Consider the following 16,524-nt stretch of genomic DNA (forward strand, 5'->3'; position numbering starts at 1 on the left):
CTCGACATTTCCACTCAACCACAGTTTTGGTTTTCAGTTGGAGCTTCTATTAATTAATTTTTATTTATTTATTTTTATTTTTTTACCTATATTTTTCTTGATGTTCAAACTGGTTTGGTAGTTCTAAAATAAAGAGGCGTATCAAAAAAGGAAAGATTCCTGATACAATCAACAAAAACAGAAAATTATACCCTTCCTTCCACCCCAATGAGAACACGTGATTTTCTGCATTCAATCAGTAATTTGCTATTCTTAATCACATTTTACAGACATTTGGTTGATATTATTTTCTCATTTGGTTGCAATCATTTCCTCAGCGGTTTTGTCTGTGGACTTCAACGAGATTTCGACTTTCGATTTCCGATTCCGGATCCCGTTTTCCGATTGTGGATCCCGCCCATTCCTGATTTTCCATACACCCCGCACAGTGAGGCTAAGTTGATTCAGAGTCACCCAACGATGGTGTTCCGCGGGGGTTTTTTGTGCAGGGTGGAAAAGAAGTGTTGGACAGTTACTGGGAAAAAGATTATGGGTTGTGCTGGCAAATTGTTTTCACTATCCTCGCGGTCGCGCCTCTCCTGGGAGAAATATATGCTGTGACGGTTATCGGGAGTAATTGTAGCCTTCTCTCCCGTACAACCCCCCGTCCCCCTTCCCCTCACTGAACGCGAGATCTGAGGCCTTTGGCCACGCCCATTTGGGCGTACGATGTATTAAATTGTCGTTTTTATGCTTGCTGGTTGGGAAACTTCCACCAGGCCCTGCTGGCAAACGGATTTTTTCAGTGGTCTGTTTTCGCTGGGAGTGCGGAACAGATAAAAATTTCCTAGCAGGTAGAAAAATTGCTCCAAAAAGGCTCATTTTTGGTTTGTTTTATGGCTCGTTGGGTGTACCTGCTGATTGCTGATTTAGGGGTCATCCACTACATTAGCCTTTGCTATTTGGATGATCCCAACTCGCTCCCTATTTTGTTATTACACCTTACACTCTTATTGCACTCTCTTTTGTTGCCTATGTAAATTTTACCTTTAACTTTTTTTTTATATATTATGTGAAACTGAGCCGAGTTAAATAAATCATCTTGTCTTTTCTTGATTGACAAGGTCGCCATTATGCACATTTTCACCGGAAAGTAAGAGATCCCTTTATCACCGACTCTTCAAGATTCATGCCATAATTTCAAGTTGTGTCTCTTCCATAATACTGCCCACAAAAACTGTCTACTTACAAGCTAGTGTCAAATTCCAAAAAGGCTCTCCTTAAGTTAATATTCATAGGATCTTGCACGTTAACGTTGAGAGATCTGTGGAATGATGAAACCATGCAAATTATAAAGTGGAACAGTATTACTTGAAAATTACAGCCGTTTTCATCCCCCTACCATTCAACAAGGTGGCAGTGTTATCAGTGATTAAGAATTATAGCAGGTTCATAAGATTTGTCGAGCTTATTAAAGGCTTGGAAAAAAAGGGAAAAATAAAACTATTCCACTGAGGCCTCCTTGTTTTAGATTCGTAGTTTAAAGTCAAGGAAAACGTACAAGATCCCCGAGAGATCCCTTGAAAAAAATAAGACTAACAACCCCTCCTCAATGCCCCTACCCTTCCGTTCTCAGCCGCTAGTTAAATTAAATGTCAAATTATTTCTTTGCAATAGACCAACTGCGATATATTAAAATTCAGTCCGAAACAAAAGACATCATCTCGATGCTCTGGGGAATAAATACAAGGATTTGTATGAGTTTATTCCCCAGAGCCTCCAGATGATGCCTTTTGTTTAGAATGAATTTTAATATAACGAAAGTGGGCTATTGCACAAAACGTACTATAAAAAAAAGCATTCATTCATTACGTTTAGGTTTCGGAGGATGTGGCAAATCAAGGAGACCTCAGTCTTCAGAAGATTACACATGCAGATATTTCCTGTAATTAACTGAAAATATCTTGCTTCGCCTCACCCAAAAATAACTGCATTTCTTTTGAAATATATGTTTATAGCCAAACAATAGTGAACTGGAGTCTCTCATAAACATTCATAATTTGAAATACCTTACCTTTGTTCATTAAACTCTTGAATACCATTGTGAACACCTGCAGCGCCATGATCATCATGTGGACTTGAATTTGATAAAATATTCAATCCAAGCTCACTTGATTCCCTGTACAAAGGGTTAACATTTTAACTTTGGAAACGGCAACTTCGCACCATGACTTCTTCACCTTTTGCTGTTTATTTACGCAAAATATACATTCATTTACGTCAACAGTTGAAACTATACGACAAATATACGTTCGTTAGCACTTCATGGACTTCATTAACGCGAACGAACTTTCAATGACGCTATTTGCATATGTATTAACATTTAATCGAAATGGTCAATCATTAACGTGAACTGACAAACGTTGACTCTGTTCAAGTAAGATTCTGTTTCTTGGTGGCATGATTTTCTTCGGTTCTTTCTGTGTCCAATGCGTCTTCATGTACTGTACTGGTTCATATAGCGTACTCTGTTTGTTACAGTACTGTACGTGTAAAATGTTCTTCATTTTATATCTGCTTCAGCAAAAGACTGTGCAAAAAATAACAGATTGTAAATGATAATGTACAAACTCTTGTATTTTTGTTCAGTATTTTAAAATACATGTAACTACGATGAATGACACTAATGAATGTTTCTTTCTTCCAATTGTTTATTCGAAAAATACCAACGTTTGTCAGTTCACATTAATCATCGACCATTTCAATTAAACGATTGTATGAAGGTGCAATTTATTGTGTGTCTCTATGCAAATTGCGTAATTGTATGTCTCTAATACGCCATTGATTGGAGATAAACTAAAAATAAAGTCAGGATCCGAGCCAGGATTCGAGCCTGGGTCCGAGCTAGCATCCGAGCCAGGATTCGAGACTTAACCGAGACCTAACCTAACCTAACCTAACCGAGACCTGCCCTAACCCTAACTAGACCTAACCGAGACCTGCCCTAACCTTAACAAGACCTAACTAGACTAGAACCAACCTAAACAGACCTAATCTAACCGATTCGAGACCTAACCTAACCGAGAGATTTGAGAATAAACAGCGGAGAACGCTCATCTTAGCTCGAATCCTGGCACGGATCCTTGCTCGAATCCTGGCTCGAAGTTCAAGTATCCTCCATTGATTGTCATACTATGCAATTGATTTTCTAATGGTGTTAATGATTAACCATTGCGCGAGATTGAAAGTATATTTGTTACCTGTGATTGTCCAAAGGTGCAATGTTTATCTGTTGATGCTATTGAATGTTAAGACATGTGTAAATAACGTTATTGAAAGTTCGTTCGCGTTAATGAAGTTCATGGAAGTACTAATAAACGAATATTTGCCGCATAGTTTCAACTGTTGACGTAAATGAATGTATATTTTGCGTAAATGAACAGCAAAAGGTTTAATTTCTGATGAGTAGGTCGTAAAAATTAGACAATTTGCCTTCTAAGAAACCTTTGGGGAGTAGGGTTCATGCAGTGATGAGAGTACCCGTCTTCCACCATTGTGGCATTGGATCGCGCTTGTGAGTTGAATTTTTATTGGTTCCCTACAGTAGTCTACTCTGACAGGTTTTTCCCAATGAGCGTTTCTCTTTCCCAACATTTCACTTAATTTGATGTGCTTTTTGTTGATTCATAGAGCGATTTTCAAACAAGTGTAGTAAAACCAAAACCAAAGTAATTACTTTGGCCAATCAAAAAGGACGGAGACAATCCAGTAAACCAATCAAAACTAGAAGTAATTACACGTAGCCGACACAAAGCGCGGGAAAATGTGCACGCGTGAGCCACGATTGGTTTTGGTTTCACTTCTGATTGGTTGAAAAAGTGGCGCGAGAACGTTGAACCAATCACTGAGTGAGGTAATCATAAACCAAAGCAATTATCTTATTATTTTCGACACTCAATTGAAAACCGCTCTAGTCTCCCCAATAAGTTTAGCAGCTGGGCTATTTAACCTTGAGACTATGAGAATAAAAAGTTATTATTATGATGTATATAAAACCCTTTTTACTTCCTAGGTAGTCGTCTTCCAAACCTCCCACATTACACTCAGATCAAATATTTATTAGCCTGTGTCATTGTAAGTTAGATTTATTGTATATCCTGATCCATTGCGAACAAAAGCGCTCCAATCTTAACTAACCTTGGGTAAACATGGGAGTATTTTTTCTCAGGGCCTTCACTCTTGCCAGCAGGAGGAAGGGATGGGTCAACGTGAAGACGTGAAAAAAACTTGTCATGCTAATAAAAGAACAAAATCATCTCAGATCTTCTCATGAAGGTCTCGCCATGGGGTTCGAGGTGTCAATTGTTTTAAAACCTCCTTATTTCGTCAGTATTCGTGCTATGAGACTGAAACTAACATCATTTTACTACTCTAAGAATGTAGTTTTGAATTCTTTAATTTATTTTTATGTTTAATCGTGATTTTGTTCTTAGCACGTTAGGGTTCTCAAAGTAAAAAATAGGTAGTCCTATTCTAGAGTTTTAAGCTACAAGGGAACTTCTGTTAATTAATCATCTCAGATTTGAGATAAAATTTCAGCTAAAAGGGTGTCGGTGATTTTTTATATACTGCGTTTGCATTTGATATCTTCCATTAAAGTTAAAAATAGCGTTTTTAACAGCGAATTGAGACGATTTCAAATTAAGGTATAAAATCAAAACACGACAAAAAGACACAAAATAACAACGTTTTAAAATAAGAACTTTTTATAAAATGACACCTAGAACCTATTATAAGACCTTGACGTAAACGGTATTGCCGCATTAAATGCAATCATTGGCATCATCATCATCATCATCACTATCATCATCAATGTCCAGACAATACTGTCAACCCTGCCAATCACATAACAGCAAGCGGTGAAACAATTGAGCCACCTGTCACTACCTACCTTTTCAGAATGTTTGGACTCCACATCTGAGCCAAACTGAAAATGACTTCTCCTGTTGTCATGTATTCTTCCCTGACAATCAGCTGTTTTGGTTTTATGCTTCATTGACATATCATCTCTTGCTAATAAACCAACGGCGGTGAAAAATTCCTCCTGTATGAAAAACAAAATGGATAAACAAGAATTAACTTGATATATAAAGTCTTCATTAAAAACAAGACTCAAAAAACATGAAGCTTTACATGTTAAAATGAGAAAATGTTACCTTAATGATAAAATTACAAGATAAAAATGATAAACAAAGTAAACGAGTTTTATACATTTTAAAAGGCATCTGTTCATAAACGACTTTTATAATCTCTCAGTTATAATCCGAGGAAGCTGGTAATCATGTCCCCTTTTTCTTACAATCCTTATCCGTTGGGGAGGAAGCAATTCTTAAAGGTGGTGATCTTTTGTATTAGTTATCTTGCTGATGAACAAGTTACGACGGTCTTTATCTTCAATTAGAGTTGAAATCAGTTTAAAAAATTAGCTTGACGGGGGCAAGGATTATCCATGTCAAAACGTCCGTTTACGAAAAACAATCGATTCACTCCAGGCAGATCCCCAGAACTCAATGCCACAAGAAAACCAAGATAAAATTATGGAATTAAAAAGCCTGTTGAATTGGTCTCGGGAGTAACCATAATACTTGCAAACTTTCAGTATGTATAGAAAACTGCTTCCTTTGGCTACTAGGTTGTCAAAATGGAGGTCCCAGCAACAGGGGTTTATATCAGTTGCCTTAAGTTTATCAGCGAGGTGTCATGGGGGACTGTGTCGAATGCTCTGCTAAAATCGAATGATCGGCATTGCCATCCAACCATTTCAGACTCCACCAGGGCTATGGTAGCACTAGACTCCCATTTATGGGTGAATTGATCAGGTCTGAAAAGTGGCTTGAGGATTTCAGCTATCTCAAATTTGAGATGTTAGTCAAAGAAATACGTCGTAGTTGGCTACAACTCGTCAAGGGCGACTCCTATCGTGTCTCAAGAGCTGGGATACGTGTGGTATAGTTATTGGCTGAGGAGTAGAGTGCGCCTGGTATGAGTTTATATAAATCTTTAAAGTACAGGCCGGTTGATTAAACATGGATTTGAAATTGATCTGGCATTCTTTGCCAGAGCATTATTTCCCAGCCATCTTATTCACAGTCTCCCACCGTCTCCATGATCCAGTTGTATATCTTCTGTTCTCTCTGCGGATGGATTGCATTCGATTCTTGCCAATAAGATTGTTAATGCTTTCTTGCAAGTCATACTTCATTCAATTATTGATTTGCTTATTCCTTTTCTTACAAGTTCAAGTTGGCGGTGTCCCGAAAAAAAAGAAACACCAGTTTCCTCTCACGCTTTGTTCGCTTCTCAGGGGAGGCCATGGCTGAAAGGTGATCAGATTGCATCATGCTCTGAAAACAGTCAGTAATTTTCACAAGTGTGCATACTTGGTGGTTGGTTTGGTGACCAATTGCTTGAAATTGTGTTGGGGGATCAGATCTTTGATGTCGAGATGATTAACAATTGCATTTGGATCATTGGCGAGGATAAGTTCACAAGTCTCCGTTAAGTGAGACAGAAGGTCAGATTCTGTGTAAATCGGATCTGGTCTGGTGGATGGTAAACGGAGGCTGTAAAGTATTTTGAAATTTATATATTTCACTGCACAGACATTCAAGATCGTTGTCAAATCCAAGACATCGTTCCTGCAGATAATGGCGACTGCTCCACCAGTATGCTGGTTTTACGATCTTTGTTTTTGTTTACTGGTAAGTGCACTGTGATTGGTCAGTGCAGCAAGTTTCTTGGTGTACTTTCTCTTTTCATTCTCTTATCTGCACTGTTTTTTGTTCTGCGCTGCAAATTACAGAACCTCGTTTCTCTACAGGTACGTCAATTTATGGCTCTTGTGAATTCAGAAACACATAACTATTTGAAGTTGAAAAAGGTACTTTTTAATAATTAAGGTTACTTACACTACAACCCTTTAAACTTGATACGAGACCACTCATTATTCCGAGGGAGGATCGCTGATTATTTACAGGGGCCACAAGCATCTTTGGGAGAAGGGGAGGGGTGGATGAGAGTGAGGTCCAATTGGTATATAGGCTTGTTACATTTGCTGTAATGCACCTCCTCCCCATTGAATACGGATTCCTTTTTTTCTCAAAACATCACGGATAATGTACTACATCAAATAACACAAATAAGACAATCTATTGTAAGTAATCACAATAACAACGGGCGCACATTTTACTGAGGTCGATCATGATATTTGCACACATGATATATATTTCAAACCTTTGTTTCAGAAGGCATCGGCCAGGCTGGTGCTTTAAGAAGGGCTCCATCACTGTCCAAATAGCGATACTTGCTTCTTGGTGCCTTCTGTGGACTCAAGGCGTTTAAGTCCCTTGGTGGATGCAAATAGTCTGCGCCGGTTACTGAAAAAGCCGTTGACATGTTACATCAGTGTACTGTTGAATATTCATCATGGTTCTTTCAACAAAGCCCAAAAGAAAGTAATTTGGCATTGAGAGTTTCTTTCATTTTATTCAGTATCAGTTAATTTATGTCGATCTCAATCAACTTTCCATACCATTCTCTGTGTTTAGTGAGTATTGATTAAAAAATGCGTGACAGTCATTGGAACTATGAATGCTTAATTGCAGTAAATTAAATTGCACCAGGGTATTTCAATATACAGCCTAAATCCTCGTACTGTTCACATGATACTCTGTGGAGGCGTTTTTCGTTGTTCTAAAATTGACTTACTGCCAATAGGCATCCCGGTAGCATGTTTTAATTTTTTTTAAAATCTTTAATCTATATTTGACATTCTTTCTTGTAAAAGAGTATCAGTGTAGTGCTTTTTGAAAAGTACGTAATATATAGAGCAGTGAGGTTGAGTTCTGGACTTACTTGATGCCTCCCTGTCTCTTGCATGACGAGTTACATCACATGTTAGCACAACAGCTGTTGCATTATGGCGTTCCTACATGCCAAATGTTTTGTACAAGTTTATTAGCATTAGTCATTTAAACATGACAATCCTGTACTGATAAGTCGGAATAACTAAAAGAAGAACAAAGGCAAGAAAAACGAAACAGAAAAATACACAGATTTTGTTTCCTGACTGAGGCAGCTTACATCCCAGTCAGCAAGAATTATATATATTTTATATTTTGTATTGACATACCCGATTTATCTTTGTTTCTCTTCCCTAAATAAAGGATGCAAGAATAGACTTAATTCAAAGCGTTAAATGAAAAAAAGGTAACAGTCCACATGCCCAAAAGTGCATAAGCAACAAAATGGTATCAACCAATCATAAATTCTTACTGAGTTGCCTGACGTGCTCAATCAAGTGCAGTCACTACTAGATGTTTTTAAGCGAATTTAAGTCATGATACAATAAGAAAGATACTCAGAGTATCACCATTTAACTGATAATAAAAGAGAAATAGTGGTTGCTCCTTACCTGCCCAATTTGCTGAATATATGTCTTGTGGTTCACAAAATCTGCCCTATTAGTCGAGTGCAAAGGTGGATGGTACTCTTCGTTACCTGGGAGAACCTGGAGATAGCAAACCAGACTACCACTCAATTTTAGCGATGCATTTTTATCCAATTCTCTTTAAAAAACGTACACTCCAGCCACCAATTTAAAGCCACATCACCATAAATGGTTGATTCTTTCGGGGGAGGGGCCTTAAAAAATGTTGAGATCATTTTGTTGTCCTGGTCATAGAGATTATATCAGAGGTTCTGCCATGAAGGATTGCACTTGTGGTTTGTTGTAGTTATCAAGTTTTATGTCAACTCCATTTGGCATCCAAGCTATTTGCTCTTTCCCTTGGGATCAATAATGCATTATAGCCTTGATGATCAAACCAGGGAATTTGCTGAAAACATTCAAATTTGCCACCCACTACTTCCTTTGGTCTTTCCTTCAGGTTCGTCTTGATTAAATTGTGATATATTAGATTTAGAAAAAATACATTTAATGGTCTCTGAAGATGACTTACGCTCAGGTTGTCGAACCGTCAGTGAATGTCATCTCAAACAGTCCTTTTCTGGACTACACTGGACGATCGCAATTTACTTTATGATGATTCTTTTCACAGTTGCTTTTTGTGGCATGTGGATTCAGTTGAAAAATTTAAATTAAGTTCTAGGTTATAAGCACTTAAAGAATGGTTTCTTGTAAACAGCTCTTTCCATGCATGCATGCAGGCGTTAAAAAATTAATACAAATTTAATTTACCTTAGATGAAATGGGTGCTGGTGCTGGGAGTGGTTTGGACAAGCACTCACGATTACCAAGCAAAAAATCTAAATTAAAGACAGAGAGGACTAGTTGCAGTGTAAACAATTCTTGTGTTTATAATGGAATGAAATATAAACCAATCAATTCTTTCATTATATTACAATTCTGTTTGAAGAATAAAATATGGGGAATAAAAATAAGAGCCTGTATGAGGTGATCCCCCCTCAAGATGACGTTTCTTGTCCAAGACAAATGTTCTTCTCAAGGTGGATCATTTTTGTCTGAATCAATCAACAGTAATTTTTACTGTAATTGTCAAGTAAAAGTAACGTTCGAGCCTGAATCAAGTTTGCGTCACCATGCAGTTAACTTCAATCGATTGAAGAGTGCAGATTGCTCTGGAGGGTAACATTTTCTCTACCTAGAAACCACCGAGGAAACCACTTGATGTCCATATCAGATACGATTTATCAAGACCTAAATTTTGTGGACCCCTGAACTGTAATATCATTATGTTTAGGACTGGACCTTAGGCCCAGGCCATCATAGGCCATGTGTAGGCTAGGCCACTCAATAATATAGAGTACTCACATGGCAGTATCTTTGAGACTTTGAGACCGTACGCAGACAGCAAGGTATATACCTTCCCTATTTCTCTAGATCAAGCTATTATTATGCTGACAATTGTGAAGACCCAAAACACCGAGTTGAGAAACGAGATAATACGAAAGAACAAAGTAGGTTAGGGAGACGACAAAGGCCTTTGAGGTGGTCCGAGAAGGCAGCGTAAATGTCGTCACAGAACCTAGTGATCACCGACCCACATGAAAAGGAAAATGTAGTTACCAAGGCAGGGCGTTACAGTTCCAAAAGAAAGCAACAACGGGGTAAGGCCGCTGACCGAGCCGAGGACTAACTCAAGGCAAGTTCACCTGTTCAAAGTGTGGAAATGATGGCTATCGCAGGGGAACAACCCGTCCAGCAAACGGAAGAAGGTGCCTTAAATGTGGAGAATTTAACCACTAAGCAAGAGTTTGCAGCAATTGTGCCACTCGCAGAAAGGACAAGAGAGCAAACCAGCTGTAACTGGGTGAAGAGAGTGAGTTGTACTATGTTTCCCGAGAGGAGGAAGATAAGGAAGATGTATACGAATGCATGATCAAGTCAGGTCACTCCAATTATCCAATTGTGGAGCTGGAGGTGAACGTCATACCCATCACATCACATGTGGACACACAGGCAGACAACGGTCATCACAGAGAAGCACTATAAGGCCATACACAATGGCCCACTGCAAATCACAAAGGCAGTCAGGAGAAGGAAAAGCGCAGACCTACCCTTACTTGGCCATGCTAACCAGGAGGGGAACAAAAATGGAAGAAACAGTAAAAGTCGCATAAGATAACTAGGCATGCTATAGTTACCGGGAGGGAGCTCGAAACACGACTAAACAGGACAAAATATTTTTTTCCCATCTTGACATACATGCAGCAAGAATTAGCAGAGGAAAGCTGAAAGATCACGACTTTCTACACAACGAGAGGACTCAAATGCTTCGATAGACTCTACTTAGACGTCAATAGCGTGTTATAATATTTTAGATGTTTGCACCATTTAACATAAACATGGTTGTTATGATGATTGGCCGTCCCACTGCTAATTAGTATTTGTATGTAAGAGTTAAGCTGGTCAGTTTGAAAATGTAATTTGTTTTGTCAGATCTCTCAGTGTTTGAGATCGGTCACCCCAAAACGCAGACTGCAGACTGTGCAGACCGTGCAGACCAGGGGTTTAATATGGCGTTACCCTCACTATTATTGAGAGCTAACCGTAAACAGGCTAACCCAAATGTTATTTAGGCCTAATTAGGCTAACCGAATGTTATTTAGGCCTAATTCAGGCTAACCGAATTTTCATTTTACAGACGGTCTGCACAGTCTGCAGTCTGCGTTTTTCAGTGTCCCGTTTGAGATATGTCTAGGTTTGACCCTAATTAGATGCACATGGATTTCAATAAGCGTCACGAAGTATCCCCTTGCTCTTCTCGCCAACTTCAACTTCACTTGTGCCTCAGAATACAGACAATTTACGTCACAAAGTGTCCCCCAAATGCTGCTCTTTAATTAACAAATGGTAAACGGCTCAGCGTGCACTACCAGAGCTCGAGACTAAGGATAGCCAACTAGCCACAGTCTAGTGAAATTTCAGTTTTGGCTAGTAGATTTTGAGCTTTCACTAGCCAATGGGGCGAGTAAATATTGTGAAGCAGTGGATTTCTGGATGAAAACAAAAATGAAAATTATTTCGTATGAATGAGGCAGAAGGAGAGAATAGAAACTAACAAAAACAGAAACTGTAAGCAGATTCTATGGAATTTACTGCCTTAGAAAATGATCAGTTAAAAAAAAAAAAAAGAACAGGAGCTCAACGCTGATTACAGTTTCCCCGCGCCCCGTTACGAATGATTCATCACATGTGAAATCATGCGGAACTTCTCGGCTGCTGTTAAAGCCTAGTTTTCACATGCGCGTAACTGCGTCGCAAACAATTGCAAGCACCTTCCGATAGTTTGATCGCAAACAGTTTGCGTCGATGATCGCAACAAGACGCAAGAGATAGAAAATTCTCTATCGTTACGTGTTGCTCGCGACAAGTAGCAACGCAAAAGCGAGGAAACAATATGGAAACACAATCGTAAACTGTTTCTGATTGTTTGCGATCATGTGACAATAACATTTGTGCACGTGATGCGTTTGGACGAATTAGAGGCAAGTATAAGTAATGAAAATGGCGTCCCAATACGATTGTGGGAATTAGGATACACTTCAAAAGAGTGTGAATTTAATGAATATCATAAGGGGATACACCGCCAAATATACCTGTAGTAGAGTTCTCGATCACGAAGAGCCAGTTCCTACACTATGATTTGATACTGGCTATGCTGCAGCCGTTGCTGCTCCTCGAAAATGTATCGGACCCAGAATCGGTGACGTCTCTTCACAATTCCTCTCTCTCTCTTCTTCGCAACAACTCCAACATAAGAAGAAGTTGAACACCATGCAAAAACCTGATTCTGCTTTTAATTTTGCGCCCTTTTCTTACGACTTCACGAGATCAAGTTGCGTAAAGCAGAATCGCAAACACAATCGCAAAAAGTGACATTGTTTTTCGATCGAGCCATCGCAAACTGTTTTCGACGTTACGTGTACATATGGAAAGAGATCACTTACTTGTTTTGAAGTTGAATACAAACAAAAATTAATTTCAATTTAAAAAAAAGAAAGAAATAATATTCTCCATTTTCGAATTCCCCATAATACACTTTGTTTGCCCCCCAAATTTTGCACAAACTATTGTGTTCAAATGCTCTTGGGGACACTGCATATTCCCAAGAGCATTTGAAAACAATGGTTTATGCAAAATTTGGGGGGCAAACAAAGTGTATTATGGGGAATTCGAAAATAGAGAATGGAGCGACTTATCTTGTTTACTCGGAATGGTGAATCTCACATTTATGCTTGTTCAAAAGGGACAATATATCAAGATGTATTTATTTACATCAAGTTTTATATATCTATGTCAAGATTAGATTACACATATCAAAATTTGGGGGGCAAACAAAGTATATTATGGGGAATTCGAAAATAGAGAATGGAGCGACTTATCTTGTTTACTCGGAATGGTGAATCTCACATTTATGCTTGTTCAAAAGGGACAATATATCAAGATGTATTTATTTACATCAAGTTTTATATATCTATGTCAAGATTAGATTACACATATCAAGATTTGCATACACGTAAAACACGATTTCAATATAGTCAATATACGGAATTGATTCTCCTACCTTCGCCAGAATACAATTGAGATCTTGTTTTACGTGTATGCAAACCTTGATATGTGTAATCTAATCTTGACAAAGATATATAAAACTTGATGTAAATAAATACATCTTGATATATTGTCCCTTTTGGACAAGCACACACATTAAAAGAGAAAAAACTTGCTTGCGAGCACAGTGATTGACTCCGAAAACCACTTAAGCACAAAACGCACAGATTGCTGTTGAAACTATTAAAAAAATCTTATATTAGCCAAGTCTGTCCTTTGGCATTTCCATTTTATTCAAATTAAGATACTATTTTCCCGAAGTCTGCTGCTTTTGTGCTTCATGCGTAAAATGGCGCTTTCCCATTGAAATTTCAATCGCAAATAGCTCAATTTGTAATCAAAGGACAGCCTTTCCACAGAATTCCAAACGAGCAGCTTAGTTTTATGTACGGTTTATTTCTTAATTTACTTTATTCCGCGTTTTCCACGCTCCAGTGCATTTGTGAATTGCAAAGTTTAATATGGCAACGGTTCCGTGAAAATTGGCCTCAAGGCCGCAAAAACTTTGCCTTTGTGAGAATAATACGAGAACCTGTACACTCCAGCATATTTAGGCCGCTGTTGCGAGGATGCATATGAGAATATGAAAATAATTAAAAGAGCCCACACACTATTCGAAAAGAGGAGGGGATGACGTCCTCGGTGTTGTGGATGTCCTGTTCTCTCCAGCAGAAGTGGCCGGCTTGGTGGAGATGTCTCTAAAACGTCTTGTGGTGTATGAAGCCACCTAAGCAGAAGCAGCCAGCCATAGGTCAAAAAGGGACTTTGCCGAGTGCTGCAATATGTACATGTAGATCAAGGGTTAAGGCTGCCATCACCAGTGGAAGTGCGCTCCTTTCTGTTCTTCACAGGAGCAAACACAGACTTCATGGAAGGATTTGCGATGCACAGGTCATAGCGCCATTGAGGGCCCTCCTGAAAAAGGATGCAGAGTTTAAAGTGGACCCCGGAATGCCATCGGTCCTTTGAGTGAGCCAAGGCCTTGTTGTCTGGAGAAAGTGTGATGGCGTTCTTTGATCCTCAAGGAAAGACCCAGTTGAAGACAGACGATGGGCCGACCCAAGTGCTAGAAGATTGAGGCCAATAAATGACCGTGCAAGAGCGCCCTCAGACACAGAACAACGATATTCCCATCTGGAGAAGGAGGCCAAAGCGGTTCAGTGGGGCATTTTTTGAATATTGAATTATAAATATTTGTTACGATATACAGGTACAAGCACACATATAATTGCCCGGGGGCAGTAGACAGAAACACTACACTGACCCTTGGTACTGAAATTAATTAAGACAGAGGCTTAAACTGCCATTTCTTATGAAACATATTTAAAACTCTCATTCTTGCAAGCGATATAGAGCTCAATTTGATACTTTATACACAGCATAACCTTTAATAGAGTTTCTCTTGAACTGATAGATTACAGATTTGCCCACCAAATTACAATGATTTCAAAATTCGTGACGTTTTCCACAAAAGCCCACAATAAAGAGAGTGGGGCACATTTGCCAACCAGATGTACCTTTATGGTCTTTTCAGTGTGGGAACCAACCATAACCCGTTGGTGCTGCTGTTGTCGAGTAACAGGGCAAAGGCGCCACTTCAAATAGAAAGAATGAGATCGAGACTGCAGGGTTTCAACTCCCACATGCATTACACCCCAGAAAATAAGGAGGGCCTTGAAAACAACGAAGCGGACTACAATTCAAGGCATCCAGAACCGAATGCAGGGGACAGCGAAGGAAACAGCAAGGACCAGGCAGAGTTCCAGCTTACAGAGCCGGAAAAAGGGTTTGAAGAGGACGTAATGGCTGTGGCATGAGAATCAGTTCCTGGAGAGGTTACACTATAAGAGTCACTGGAGTAGACAAGTCTCAAGGATGCAATAGGAAGAGGATACTTCACGACACAAGGAGACGAAAACACTCAGAGTGCAGAATGACCTGGATTTATGGGATTAGTGGTCGTGTGTGGGCTGATAGTCAGGGAAGAGAGAATATTCGTATCCAGGTCCATTTAAGAGACAGTGGTTCGGCTTGAGCATGAAAGCCACTAGGGGGTCACCAAAACAAAAGGGTACCTGCGATCCAGGCTTTTTTGCCTGGTCTGGACAGAATGGCTGAAGCTTACATTCAGCTCTGCCACCCATGCCAGATGGTAACAGTGTCAAAGGAGGGAGAGCCGCTACGCATGTCACGTGCACTCTCTGAAACCTGGAAAGAGGTGGCTGGTCGTGGTGTGCAAGCAGTTAAGATGGATGGAAGTAGAGTTTGTCACCAGCCCGAGTTCCAAGGCGGTGATACTGAAATTAGACAGGAGGTTGGCACTCTCAGAATCCTGATCGCCATGGGTAGTGACAATGGCCCACAATCCAATGGACGAGAGTTCCAAGACTTTGGATTGTACCTGGGTTGGCAGCACAAGACCAAAACTGTTTTGGACCCCACTGATTCCGTATTTTGTTATTGGATATAATTAACTTTGAACTGTTAGTTACCAAGTTATTGTTATTTCATTTATCATCATTAGCAATTTGACTGGATAGGGGGAATGTAATATCGTTATGGTTAGAACTGGACCTTAGGCCCAGTAAATCTTAGACCATGCGTAGGCTAGGCCACTCGGCTATCGAGTACTAACATAGCAGTATCTCTTGTAATGTTTGTTGTTGATCATTAAATAAACTGGCTGCCATTTTTTAGTCAAATCATCTGGTGTTGGGAGGAGTGTGTCACTGTTTCTGGGGGGGGGGGGGGAGCTAGATCTTGTTATAGATGGTAAACGTTTTAATTTAGGCGAATGGCCTTTACATAGGGCATTAAAACATTGCTGTAAAGTCCCCTTCGTCTAGCCATTGATTATCTAAATTAGCATTGAAGGGTGTGAAAGTCCACACCATGATCCATAAGGGATACATGTAGGTACAGTCCCATTAATTTTACAATAACAACACAATCTTGAGGTAACATTTCTTAGACGTTACCTTTATAATAGAGAGAGTTTTCTTGATCTCTGTTGTTTCCTAACTGTCAATTAAGACATAACATCATCATCATTATTAGAATCACAACTAAGAGCACAATAGTTAAGTTACACTAAAACTATGTCTGCCTCATCATACCAACATAGTAGTGTTTTGATTTACTAACAGTGCTGTGTACATCGATCAACATATAACAAACCTTACCACAAAGTGAGTGTTGCGCTGATAGTAAGGATGGTTGGGATTATCTACAAGAATGAGATCTAACATACACAAACTAAAGGTTAGACCAACTTGAATTTTTAGAAACAATTATAAAGTCAAGTGAAGCAAAAAGACTAGCTTACCATACATCAACATCTTGAAGAAGTTCAAATGTACTCGTAATTTATAATTTTAAATTGTTCACCCTTT

General features: G+C 39.2%; 1 protein-coding gene across 2 annotated transcripts in view; it reads right to left on the reverse strand.

Moving 5' to 3' along the window:
* LOC137979601 (uncharacterized) overlaps positions 1-16,524 on the reverse strand; it is a 44,914-nt gene that overhangs the window by 12,724 nt on the left and 15,666 nt on the right. For both annotated transcript variants that reach the window (XM_068826903.1, XM_068826904.1), the window contains 11 exons: positions 16,315-16,373; positions 16,111-16,153; positions 9,239-9,306; positions 8,453-8,548; positions 8,171-8,194; positions 7,894-7,966; positions 7,273-7,415; positions 4,931-5,083; positions 4,177-4,274; positions 2,054-2,158; positions 1,229-1,303 (listed from right to left, as the gene is read on the reverse strand). In XM_068826903.1, the coding sequence (XP_068683004.1) occupies positions 1,229-1,303; positions 2,054-2,158; positions 4,177-4,274; positions 4,931-5,083; positions 7,273-7,415; positions 7,894-7,966; positions 8,171-8,194; positions 8,453-8,548; positions 9,239-9,306; positions 16,111-16,153; positions 16,315-16,373 (937 nt within the window). The remainder of the gene's footprint in view (positions 1-1,228; positions 1,304-2,053; positions 2,159-4,176; positions 4,275-4,930; positions 5,084-7,272; positions 7,416-7,893; positions 7,967-8,170; positions 8,195-8,452; positions 8,549-9,238; positions 9,307-16,110; positions 16,154-16,314; positions 16,374-16,524) is intronic.

The sequence above is a fragment of the Montipora foliosa genome, chromosome 12 (assembly GCF_036669935.1).
Source record: "Montipora foliosa isolate CH-2021 chromosome 12, ASM3666993v2, whole genome shotgun sequence".
Lineage (NCBI taxonomy): Eukaryota > Metazoa > Cnidaria > Anthozoa > Scleractinia > Acroporidae > Montipora > Montipora foliosa.